The sequence below is a fragment of the Dermacentor silvarum genome, chromosome 1, assembly GCF_013339745.2.
Source record: "Dermacentor silvarum isolate Dsil-2018 chromosome 1, BIME_Dsil_1.4, whole genome shotgun sequence".
Lineage (NCBI taxonomy): Eukaryota > Metazoa > Arthropoda > Arachnida > Ixodida > Ixodidae > Dermacentor > Dermacentor silvarum.
Window position 1 is genome coordinate 257,868,920 of NC_051154.1, and position 13,358 is coordinate 257,882,277.

The 13,358-nt window shown below is 48.2% G+C and overlaps 1 protein-coding gene across 1 annotated transcript in view; it reads left to right on the forward strand.

The window, feature by feature from the left end:
• The window catches only part of LOC119439718 (uncharacterized), a 43,527-nt gene extending 33,825 nt beyond the window's left edge, over positions 1 to 9,702 (forward strand). Inside the window, exons 5-8 of the mRNA XM_049660872.1 lie at positions 445 to 750; positions 4,376 to 4,452; positions 4,973 to 5,435; positions 9,385 to 9,702. Of these exons, the coding sequence (XP_049516829.1) occupies positions 445 to 750; positions 4,376 to 4,452; positions 4,973 to 5,435; positions 9,385 to 9,536 (998 nt within the window). The 3' untranslated portion in view covers positions 9,537 to 9,702. The remainder of the gene's footprint in view (positions 1 to 444; positions 751 to 4,375; positions 4,453 to 4,972; positions 5,436 to 9,384) is intronic.
• The last annotated feature ends 3,656 nt before the right edge of the window (positions 9,703 to 13,358 follow it).

The following is a 13,358-nucleotide window of genomic DNA, read 5'->3' on the forward strand; positions in this document are numbered from 1 at the left end:
CTGTATCAGTCGGCTTGGTTTTGTTAGCCAGCTGGAGGCACCGGTATACGGTCCACGTGCACCATACGATTCCTGTTTGGAGTCATTCATGGAATCGCAACTAACACGTACCAAGTTGAAGAAAAAAGAAGAAAAAAAGCCCCCTATATATGCAGATGAATGCCCACTGCACGCAGTTACCGCTCGCGTGAAGGAGCCAGTATACCTTCTATTCTGCCTAATGAACTGAATATTATAATTTAAAGTGTTTTGTTTAATTTTAAATACTGGGCCCCTATTTGGAAAACACGTCGTATGCTGACGTTGCTCGAAGAAAACAAGCGTCGGTCAACAGTCAGAGCTAACAGCCAAGGCAGCCGGCCAATGGTAAACATCACTTGCGAAAGAAATGCTTTCCGGATTCGGCCCCCCGACGTATAACTGACTAATCCCCGCGGCTCGCAGGTCTGGGCGTGGCCTCGGTTGGTGTGGTGGTGGGCGCCCTGCTCTCGCAGTACTTCATCAAGTACCGGGCCACCGCGTTCGCGCTCATGTCGGTCACGCTGAGCCTGACGGGCGTCGTGTTCCCACCCGGTGGCGTCCTACTTCGTCACCGAGTACGGCTTCTCGACGTCGCTGCTGCTGCTGGGCGCCCTGTCGCTGCACCTGTTCCTCTGCTGCCTGCCCCTGGCACCGCAGCCGTGGCAGCGAGAGCAGGCACCGCGGCCGCCGCCGCCGCCCGCTACGCTGACCGGCCACAAGACTCCCGCGGTAGGTATACTCCTGCTGACAGGCCGCCGACCGAGCCTCTCTGGCTCTTGGGCGCATGCCAAACTGTAGCCGCGTTGTCGACACGCGTTCACACTCGTTTCGCGCTGGGAGGTGACGGGGGCACGCTGTGACGGGGCACGCGGGGTGACGGGGGCTCACACACTAATGCAAGCGGGCGATTCTGTAAAACACGCCAGCGACAGTCTTCTAGTCGATCAAGCACGCGCGGCTAGACGCGGCCATGCTGGGCCTGGTATACATGTATGATGTAAGAATTCCGTTTCAATTCGGGGTACGTATTCACAAATAAAGCACTCACGCTAGAAGTGTTCGTAAGAGCAGCTGTCAGTCAAATTGGGCGCGGCACGTAATGTTAGCGATGGCAGACAGCACTCACGAAAGAAAAGCTTTGCGAATTCGGCCCCTGTTTGTTCTCGCGCTTCTGGGGTGGACTAAGCAGCGCTATTGCAGTGCAGATTATCGGCACTGCGGTAGTCGCTGCAATCTCCGAAATCGACTGGCCCCAGTGACCATTTGTAGACGTGATTTTCACCCTTGTATCTCCGCACATGCTAAGGAGATTTGCACCCTTAAGGGCGTTTTCTTGTGTCTATAGCTCACACCCTTAGACCCTTAGAAAATGGTGTTTAAGTGAACTAATACACCCTTATATGAAAGGGTATTTTTTTTTAATTGCACCATTTCTCATAATAAGTGTTTTACCGAAATACACACTTCGTTTTCTTTTTACAGCGATATTCGTTATTCTAGCGCTACCCTAGTTTTTTTTTTTTTTTGGATGTCACCGAAGTATTGCCGAAATGCTTTCCGAGAAGTTTATAAACGAATAAAGTGAAGGGGGGAAAATCTGCGCAGAAGCGATTCAAACTGCGCTACTACAGAAGTGTAGTGGGGAGTGTAACCTATCGGCTACTCCTTTTTTTTTTCTTTATTGCCTATCCAACTTCAGTGCAATACATAAAGAAAGCCGCTGGAACACAGATATCACTTTCGGCTACTCGGCCGACGCTTCTGCAGCGAATAATTTAAAGCACCTAAAGAGCGCGGTGACGCCTCTAGCTGCATGATCGACTGACTGACAGACTTTGTTGAATTCGTCATTTTACAATTCTACTCCTACCGATACTGCATGAAACAGTGAAAGAAAGCATTTACTGTGCACTATATTACACACCCGCCGATGCTAAACCAGAAAGAATATGCGCCTGAAGAACTATGATTGGCTGACGCGCTAGGATTCGCTGACGCTTGGCAGCTGATTATAAAACAACGTCGTGCCGCAACAACCTAAACTAAGCCAGCGCTAAAACTGCGACAAGGTAGGATAGCAGATAAAAGAAAAACCCTGTCCGCGGACCCTGTCCCTCCACTTAACCATCGAGGACGCCATATTCAAGAAGTAGCCGGATGACATCCGTAGCCATGCTGTGATCACATGACGTGCTCGAGCAGGACTTGATTCAAACCGCTGAGAGAGAAACCCGTGCGGCTTTTTACTTGCTTGAAATGTTGATGTGTCAGAGCACCCTTAAATTCTGTTGAAGCCTTGTTTCGGACGTCCCACCATTTTGGCACCCCGAAAATAACGAGAGGGTGCACTAGGGGGGTGTTCTGCTAAGGAATACGCTCATTTCCAAAACTTTCGTGCAGTGTAGACGTGCGGAAAGGGTGTTTTGATATCCAATCCGCCCTCGAGGGTGTTTCTTTCCTGAGTGTGCAGAAGTAGTACTCCTTCTCTCCTTGCGCCCCTTTATCCGCTTCCCCAAGCGCAGGGTAGCAAACGAAACGAACGTCCGGTTAACCTTGATACATTTATATCTACACAGGGTGTTTCAGCGACCACTTCCAAAATTTTTTAAAGGTTGCCTGTGGCAGATAGCACAATTCTGGTTAATGAGCTGGTCTACTCGAAGAGGCGGACATTACTTGCACAAGAAGTTGAAATGCATAATCAACTAATTAACAAAAATTCACTAATGAAGTTTTTAACTAATTACCTGATGGCCCACATTGCAATATACAAATTGTAGCCATGAAGTTCGCAAGGCGGATCCACTTGGAACGAATTCTCTAGATGACACCAGCTTCGAGATATTATTTCCCAAACTCTGCGGAGAAATGCATTGGTGTTCCAGTTACTTTTGTGCTTAATGCATAAAGCCACGTTTTGTTAAGAAACGTCTTAACAAACGTCTTATACCCGTGCCACACGGGCAAAGTAAAGTGCACTTTGAGCAAGTGCACTTCACGGCTAGTGTCATTCGCAGGCTGCCACACGGGAACGCTGAGTGACACTCACTGCAGAGCGCACTCGCCGGCGAGTGTATTCGGCGAACTCACTTCGCGGCGGCAAAGTGTGTAGCCTCGTTAGCAATGCTTAGAAGATACATAAAGTGATATTGAAAGAAGAGTCAGGAGTCATTTTAATAACATTGTTTTAAATTGCTAACGTTAGAAGATAATAAAATGCGCCACACCGCAAAAAAACAGCAAGAACAGCAAAAAAAAAAAAAAAAGACTACTCTCGCTCTCGGGCTGTTCACGACCGCGCCGGATAATGACTGCGCAGTTGTTTGGCGGATCGAGTCGTTTTGACTGTTGCTGGTCAAGTTGCCGTCGTTGCCGGCGCTTATAAAGGTGGATTGTAAATGTTGTCAATATTAAACTGTTTTATTGCACACAGTTTTATTTTAATAAATATATGCTTTCCCGTCTGACTCCCGGTTGTCATGACCATCAATTTGAAAGAACACTTTTCTTTCTCATGTAGCAGCGCACTGCCAAAGTGACACTCCGCGCGCTGAAGTGCACTCGCTCAAAGTGCACTTTACTTTGCCCGTGTGGCACGGGTATTACTTTGTTGATGCAACAAGTTGCAATAGGCGACACAGGTTTATGCACTTGAATTTGGCGGGAATTACAGCAGAACACGTGTGGTCGTGACACGCAGCAGTCTCGTGGATGCGAATGTTCAGACAGGCCAACGCAGACGCTCAGTATTTGTTTGCTCGTCTTCAGTGTGCAGGTCGCGCAGCCTGTATTTCCGGCACCGCTTTCTGTTTCTGCATCTCGCGATTGCTCCGCGTTTACGAGCCATGCACATAAAAACGTTAGAACACTTATGTTCAGTTAGCTTAGACTTCGCTTTTTTCATTATCATCGGATAGTTCTCGGCCTTTGTTCGCCACTCTCCCCATCAGGTGTTCTTACGTCATGACATCGCCCTTCCGTCCAGAGCGCAAATAGAGCGAGTTTTCGGTGTCTCTGTTGATGGCTTCACAAGAAAACGAGGGAAGATGACCGAAAAAAAAACAGCATATGTTAGGGAAGACAGCATTTTAAGGGCTGCAGAGGAAGCACTAAAAGAGCCAGGCCGGCTCATTCTATTGACTGTGTTTGTGGAATGTTAAAAATGTTGCGAGGTACGTCACCTAACAGTATTCGACTACTTGTTAGCAATTGTTCAGTTACTCTCGTGGGGTAGAAATTTTTCAATAAATAATTACTCTTTTGAATAGAGTACTTTTAATAGTAATTGGTTGCTTTTTCACTGCAACGTGTACAAGTGTGTTTACACAGTATATTTTCCTTTCTTGTCACGCAGGTGCGGGAAAATACAAATGGTCACATCGTGAAGCAAGACAACACAAAACAAAATACTCCCAAAAGCACACTTATATTTAAAAAGGTAAGTGGTTGCACTCTCCTGTCTTAAAAGTGTTGCACCTTTGTCAAAACACTTTGAGAGCAATTTTTCATTACATCCCGGACGTTAGACACTACATGTAGATTTCTGATTTTCATTATTCTCCAGTGGCCCGCATGTGATGTACTTAAGCGTGCCTTTAGCGCAATCGCAACTCTGCGTCACTATCTAAAGGCAATGCTGAATGAAGTTTCGTAATGTGCAGAGCACAGGTTGTGCTATAATTATGCCCTATCTAAAGGCTAAACCCTTAAAGTCTATATTCTAGTACATTCTATTCACTGCACGGCACAGAAACAATTGTTGGATGGCTCAGTTATGGCCGAACCTGCTCAATAGTGCCAGGACTGTTGCGTGCCTTCCTACTAGCACCTACGGGATTTCCCCGGGGCGGTCAAGCATGCGAGCAGCTTTCATGAAAGCACACATGCATGGCGATAATGCACAAGCAATTAGTGATGTATAACTGCGTGCGGGTTGCCGTTTTCGATGCAGATGCGGCCATTCGTGCAAGGCATCTTCCCGATATGCTGCACAACTAACGCGTGCGGCTGCTTCGCCATCTTCACATACACACTAACCATAGTGGACTTCGCACATGACTGCGGCTTTCAAGGCTATCAGGCTGCCATGTTGATGACAGCTATGTCTGTGGGCTGGGCGGCGGCCAGCGTGGCCCTAGCGCCGGCCGTCGACGCGGGGCTTACCAGCAAGGAGACGGTGGTCTTCACCAGCTTCGTGGTGCAAGGCATCGGCTTCGTCTTTATGGCGGTGCTGGGCGAACACTACGCGTGGCTTGTGACTGGCAGCGTTCTGGTCGGCTGGGGTCAGGGCAGCCGAGGCTTCCTGCTCTTCGTGTTCGTGCCCGAGCGCTTCCCCAAGGGCCAAGTTCCCTTGGCCTTCGCGCTCATGAGTCTTTCGTGCACCCTACCCTTCTTCGCGCGGGCGCCCATCATAGGTAAGTCTCTAGACCATTCTAGTACAACCTTCAACGGGGGAAAAGAACCGAAGGACTATCTCATTATAGCGTGCCGCATATGCCAAACCACGTACTAATATGTCGATGGTACTAATACTAATATATTGGTGGGATAGTTAGTTTAATTGGCTGATGCCATGCGCTCAGCGGGTGACCGGTGTCGTCTTCGTGCTTTATTTTTGCTTCCTTAAAGCGTCATAAATAGGCGAAATTAACGAACCCAAAGCAATGAGCCACTGAGGCGAACGATCCAGAAGGCTCGCATGGTTTTCTGTCACCTCATAAAGAAAGGTGAAACGACACGCCCGCTACATATTAGTCCACGTTGAAGGCTGTGGCCAATAGCAGTAAACTCGCTTCAGAGTACACAGCCTTCCCCAGGTGTATGTATAACGCTCTCGTTCATCGTCTGTTCTCTTCGCTAACGACAACACAGAGCATATATAGCCTCGAGCGCATTTGTTTGCGTAAAACCGATCGCATCGTACAGTTTCGTAGCAGACAGGGCGAGGATGTGCGCTCAAACGACACTATATATATATATATATATATATATATATATATATATATATATATATATATATATATATATATACAAATGAGATACGAAAGGCGGGGAGGTTAACCGTATGATAAAGATACAGCTTGTTACCCTGCTTATACCGTGGCTGTACAGTTTGCCATCAGCCTTGCTTGAACGACAAGATGACTGAATCACCCGCCGCTGTGGTTCGGTGGATATTTGTCGCTTCGCTGCTGAGCACGAGGTCGCAGGTCCGATTACCACCCGCGTTGTCCGCACTCCAATGGCGGCGCAATGCAAGAACGCTTGTGCAAGCCGACCTTCAGTCGCACTTTAAAGAACCACACATGGTCAAGATTAAACTGATGAAATTGATTATAGCATCTCACACAGTAACCATGCTGCTTTGGAACGAGTAAGTCTACATTTTTTTTCACTGAGTGACATTGGTTGACAGATGAATAAACGTTCTGTGTACGCGCTTGGATCACTAACTTCCTTCCGACAGCGCTGCGCGGACAGCGACTAATATGTCGTCCTTGAATATGGGAAAAGACAGAATGAAACCACGGCTTATTTACAGCAAACGAAAAGTTTAGAACGCTTCATACCGCTGGTACAACCTCACATCAACCTTACTTGTTCTAAACATAGTCTCACTACATCCGCGCATCATTCTCCAACTTGCCTAATTCTGATCTTACTGCTAGTCTAACACTGAGCGTATCTGACCGGACTTTATTTGTAAACGCTAAGTGCCAGAGCGCTATCCTTGTTTTGAAATTTAGAGTACGTCCTTATGCTTTCGATTTCCCCGCACGAAAAGAAGGACTGTGGGCCGCGGACGCACAACAACATCGCCGCATATGCGTTATGCACATCTCTCTGCTCTTGCAGAAAATACGTTCCGTAACGAGCAAAGTCTGGTTCGGTGAGTCTGCCCGAGCATCGGGGAGCCCGCAATAACAGCGTACCCCGGCGAAGCCTGCTATGTTGTGCTTTTGTATGCTTATCTGCGAAATACTGCGTTCTGGAACCCAACGTGTTCATTCACGCAGCTGCATACAGCTGCATGTGTGCGCAGTTTCCTCGTTCTTTCAGTAAGCTGCGTTTAGGCGACGAGCGGCAGCAGTGCACTCTTAGAAACAAAAGTTAATAAAAAGGTAGTAATTGGTAGTAATTAATAATCCATTACTACCTTTTTACCAGCTGTTTACTACCTTCGATAATTCAGACTTAGTAAGTGATGCCTGGCGATATGCGAAAACACCCGTGTACTAGATTTAGGTGCACGTTAAAGAACCCCAGGTGGTCGAAATTTTCCGGAGGGACCCACTAGGGCGTGCCTCATAATCAGATCGTAGTTTTGACACGTAAAACCCCATAATTTAATTTTAATTTAAGGGATGTCTTTCCTAAGCAGTTACCACGTTACACAGACCTGCTTGTAAAAAGCATGACCTCGTCTCCCGTGTAGTCTATTATTCCATGTAATGGTGGTCTTAGTGCGATTATTAGATAAAATATAATTTCTATCATTATGTTGGACTAATAGTTATGTTCTGCGTTGTGGCGCACCTATGGGCAGTCTGTAATTTATACGAATATAAGTACCTAACTGTTTGTTTATCCAAATACATAGGTGCCCAGCGGGACAACCTGTGCTTCTAAACGTTATGGCTATATATACTTTTAATAAAGACGCCCTTAGAAAAATGTCGCTTATAATATCCATACCATTCTATTGTGTGATACGTTGTTGTCGTTTGTGCAGTGCAGAGAGATAGATACATTTCTTATGGCAGGCAATCTGAGAGGTCGGCCTGAATCAAAGTTCTCACCTGCTACTCAGCTTTGGGGAGGGAAGACAGCAGTAAAAAGAGAGAGAGAGGGGAAATAGGTGTTGATGATGAGGGTGAAGGTGGCGGTGAGTGAACTTGAACAGCAAAGACTCTTCAGGGCTGGTATTTTGTAGCGATGCCTTATGCCTTATTCTATACTAGTCTTATCATCCACCGCTCACGGCCGGCTGATCCCGTTGATAACGTGAGCGGACCGTCGCTCTGACCACTGACCAAGCGCGAAAAGCGCGAAAAGGCATTAGCATCGGAAAGGCATCGCTACAAAATACCGGCCCAGAGTCTCAAGTCTAGACGGCGCTCGTGCAAGAATTTGATCAGAGCTTTTACAACATCACGCCGACAAGAATCTGGCCAAGGTCCCAATAGAACCTTTCCAGACAAGGATTACACGTAAGCTAATGTTTGTGTCATGACCCTTACAAGCCATTACTTGATGACATTATAAATATCACTCAACTGTGTGGCAATGCAGTCCTCTTTTTTTTTCGCATGCGTGTTTATAATACACTTTTATGACAGAAGTGACCTAATTATTTCTTGGCAATGGAAGCACCGCTTGTAAACAAAACAGGCGCCACTAACCTAATTGGGTAACAAATGCCACTACACCGATGCTACACCGATGCCTTTACTATCTATGGTTCGTAAACTGACCACCTTTGCCAGTCGTATGCACTATCTCCTTTGAATAGACTGCAACCACCGGCGCGGTTACTAACTGGCCTTACTAGAATCTTCGTTAACTTTGTGACAAGCACTTACTGCCTTTTAGTTAGCAACTGACGTGACTTTTTTCTAAGAGTGTAGCAGTTCCAGTGTGTTGCCCTGTTGCGCATTCAAAGTCCCGTTGCAGAATTTGAAAGCGTCGTCACTGCGCGTCATCCCTTTGTGTGGCATCTTTTGTGTCGTCTCCCAGCTTACAGGCAAAATTGTTTACAAAAGTGTCGTTTCTTGTCTCTCCTTTTATTCAGAGCACCATGCCCACTGTCAGCTCCACTAGACTACATTTCGCCCATTTAAGACAGAGCACTGAAAGAACGAGGACGCGAGGGTCGTATATAAGAACTATAGGTGTAGGTTTAACTGATGATGATATTATATGGAGAGGTTGGAAGCAAACCGCTTCCTTCTTTAATTTCACTGTTGAGGCAACATCCCTAACACGGTGTTAATGTTAATGTGAGAGTTTCGTGGTGTTAATGCTTCGAACTCGTGTACGAAATAAACCCGATACATTTTCGCTGAAATAATCAGCCCCTTTTTGAGGCTTGAAACAGGCCATGGTCCGAGCATGACAGCACCAACTCGTCCATCATGTGTCCATGATTGATTTTCCTTGAGAATGCGCAGGCAATTTTTCTGTCTGCCTTCTCCCCCCCCCCCCCCCCCCTTTGTACTACCTTTCTGTTGTGTCCGTGTTTTGTGGTTCTAAAGGAAAAATAAAGGTTGGCCGTCTAATGCTTTCAATGTGTCGCATGCACATCTTCTTCCTTGAAGAAGTCGAACACTCGAAATTGACAGTATCGACTCTCCTCTTTCGCAGGATACGTTCGGGACACGCTGGGCAGCTACTTCATGCTCATGGTCGGCCTGGCCGCCATGCAGGTCGTGCTGGCCGTGTGCTGGGGCGCGCTGGCTCTGCTCAAGTGGAGGCACCGGACGGCGAAGCTGCGCATAGCCCTCCCATTCGCCTGACGCACTCCTGCGAGGTGTCGTGTACTGTAGTAGCAGCGTGTCGGTTGCTCGGACTGTATACGCCGGACGCCAATCCGCGCCGAGGCCTTGCACGGTGGCGCATGGCTCAAGGGCCTCCGACACCGGTAAAGAAGAAAGCGCAACGATACAACAAGAGGAGAAGAAAGAGGGAAAAAAAGAATCGCGATGACTATAGAGGCTCCAATTCGTGCTACAAAGTTTGCATTAAACATTGGTTGCACTCTGGCGGTTCGCGAGGCCTCTACTATACGTCACAAAGCTTGAAGCACAACTTGTTTTGCAGTGATGCGGAGCTGTCTCGAGACTGGAGCCAGAGAATACCCGCCCGAGCCTAACGTTTGGCTGCTTCCAGGGCAACCTGAGTGGCCACACGATCGGGATTCGGTCTGACCTCGGCGGTCGCGCTCCCAGCTCGAAGGTAAACGCGGCCCAAAGCGTTGCGAGCTGGAGCGCGGCGCTCCGAATGAACCGGACGATTGTGTTACGTGCACTCGATTCCGACCTGCTGAATGTAGACAGCACCGCGAGAGCCAGAGCTAGAAAGCGAGTGGTCGAATGCGCCGAAATTATTATTTTTTTCGGTAACGTTGCAGTGCATAAGACAAGGACATAAAACACCGGAAACACTACGTCACGCCGCGTGCGCCCCCGGGTGTATTGTTCTTATTTTTTTACTTTCGAAGCATCTGTACCAACAAGGCCAAAATTAACCCTTCTTGCATTTCCATTGGAATTACCCTTGCCATGAATCGGCCGTTAAGACAAAATTTTAGCACGAAACATCTTTGTTAAGGTAACGTCATGGTTCCTTTTCTACGAGAAGTGACGAGTGCACAAAATAAATAACGCATGCAGCGAGAGGGAAGTTTTGTCACTGCCACGAACAGTTCACAATGTAAAAGTCGGTCAGAAAAATATTCAAACCCATTAAGAATGGAAAGTAACACGTTTTGTTGTAGAACTGCGGAAATATTCAGATCTTTCTAATAACGAACGAAATATCGGGCTGTCCGATTAGCGAGTCTGCGATTATTCGGATGCTTTCCGAGAATTTTGTGAGCAGGGGCCGCATTTTGTAAGAATTCTTTTCAGTTTTCATTGTTTTTTGTCCTTCGTCATTCGCTCGCACGTGTGGCCCTGCCGTCACTGGGATCTGCCACTCGGCGGGACAGATAATAAGTGAGAGAAATAAAATCGGAGAAGAATGCTTACAAAATAGGGTCCCACTATTCGAACGTATGCACAAATAGAGAGTTCGGCTTTTCAGCAACAGTACATGGCTCCTTAAATCCACGTTGAGAAGTCATTCTTTCGGAAAACTTTTCACGTGTCGTTTTAAGGAGATGGCACTTATACGGACTTTGGATGCTTGTTAGCGCCGCACCGCCTTGCTGTCCTGGATGTGACGGCGCATGCGCGACCCAGCCCGCTCGGTTGGCCGAGCGCATACGTAGCCCGCGCGCCGTGTGTCGGAGGACACGTGATTTACTGCGAGTGTCGGGGCGAGCATGCAAGGGCTAGGGAGTAGAGCACTGCACGGGCTCGGGCTTACCCGAAAGCCCGGGCCCGGCCCGGCCCGTGGGCCGGGCCGGGCCGGGTAGAGGAGTTTTTCCACGGGCTCGGGCCGGGCTCAGGCACGGCGTGTGCTTTTTGACCCGGGCCGGGCTCGGGTTTTTTTATTCGGGCCCGGGCTGGGCTCGGGCTTTCTGCGAGTTATTCTCGGGCTTCTCAACTCTGAAAAACATGTATTTTTCGGTCTCGGGCCGGGTTCGGGCCGGGTTCGGGCCGGTTTCGCGTCGGGCTCGGGCCGGGCTCGGGCCCGAGCCCGGGCCCGCGTCGGGCCGGGCCGGGCGGGTAACGTAGAGTATTTCTGGGCCCGGGCCGGGCCCGGGTCTCACCATAAAAGTTTTGATCGGGCTCGGGCGGGCCGCCCAATGTAAAAACGGGCCCGGGCCGGGCCCGTGCAGTGCTCTACTAGGGAGCCTACATGTCGCGCGACATGTAGGCTCCCTAGCAAGGGCGAACTGAAACTTGTTGGCGCGCTGCGTTGTCGCGCGACCAGTTGGCGGTCACGTGACCTACCGAGTCTCGGAGGCGTGACACAGTCGAAATGGGGACGAGATCGGCAGCACGGAACGCTCTCTTTGGGGCGAGCACGAAGGCCCCCTTCTGCTAGCCTTGTGACCGCGCGAGCGCTCGCGGTCATTGAGTTTCACTCTATTGATGTTTGTCTTTGGGCGCGTGACACCACAAGTGTTTAGTAAGTGAGCGAATGTTTATTGAAATTTGTAGAGCCTTACTTCGTGAAGTAGTCTAAATACTTTGCTATCGCTGTCAATGACTCGTCTTTGGGGCAAAACTGCGGATTTATTTTGCCACCGCGCTCGACGTTCCGACGACGAGAGCGGTGGCCAATGCGCTTCTGGGGTGAGTACGTTGGCTGCAGAGTTGTCCACGGGAGAAACGCATTAATGTCCAAGCGCGTTTAGTGTGAACGCCTAGATATTGACCTTTAGTTAATAGATACCTGCTTACCGCATTTTCCCATAACGTCGAATAAATGCTGAAGTTATCGCGGTCTGAATACAAATGAGGTGTTTCCTTTATTCGACACTGTACACAGACGCAACGCTCCCCGACTAGGACACGTCAGGGGCCGCATTGTTGGTGGATAACTTTCGGGGATTTCAGTTGCGGAGCAAATCAATTGGCTGAGCCATCGACAGTATGTCCATCATTCCAGAAAGGTGTCGCACAGGGCATTTACGTAGCACAAAAGTGAAAGTATCATTACGGGCCCAGTATTGTAGGCATGGTATGCACCAGTGCCGCGTTACTGTGGCTTTTTTTTTTTCACGCAGCTGTACTGGAACACGGTACTCGCTAACAAACCCGTCATTACGTAAACGTAACACGAGCATGTAGGTAGAGTAGGATGTAGGATGTTATATTACGGTTAACATTCTTGCTTTTTTCATTTTATTTACCTTCTCGTTCTCTCTCTTTATCTCTCTAGCTACGCTAAAGGTAATCTTGCCACTATATTGGGGGAATTCGCGGCAAATATAAAACAATTCTTCTTTTTTTCCCCCTTTTTTGAGAAACAAGCTTCACTGTGAAGCGCCTGAGCTTTAAGAGAAAGCCAACCAGAAACCGCCGCGTGGGCCTCCCGAGTTACTGCGCCTTTACATGGCCGCAACGGCGTGCGCAGCTGTGTTGAGGAATGGGCGCCCGCATTCCATTCCAATTCCATTCCGGGAAATTAGAACTTGCCGCAATTCCATTGCTTTTCATTCCTCGGAATGAAAAAACTTAGCCCATTCCCACTCCGGGAATGGCCAGACAGTTCAATTCCATTCCTGTAATTTCTCAACGTAGGAAAGGCATCTTGTTACTTTTATTGAGTTACCGATGAACGCGCACCATAACGCTGATGTCATCAGACGTGTTAAGAACTGCAAAAATACGCAAAACACGTTACCAAGGTCGAGGGATAGTAGCTTGGTGTCTAATCTCGTGCAGTACAGCCACCCTACTAATTCCCATAGGTGCAGTTCCCCCGCTACCTATGTAGTATTTGCATTGGCAGCATGTTTTAACGGCTTGTGATGTTTTAATATTGTTTAAGCTTAAATGTGTTAGTGCTAAAATGACGACATAGCGTATTTTTATGCTGACAAAAGTAGTGTTCAAGAAGACCTTATGTTCACTAAGCAGTTTCGTCACGCGTCTGGAGCGGTCGTGAATATGGAGAAAATTAAGATTTGGTTAACTGGGAACAGAACCCTCCATATCTGCTGG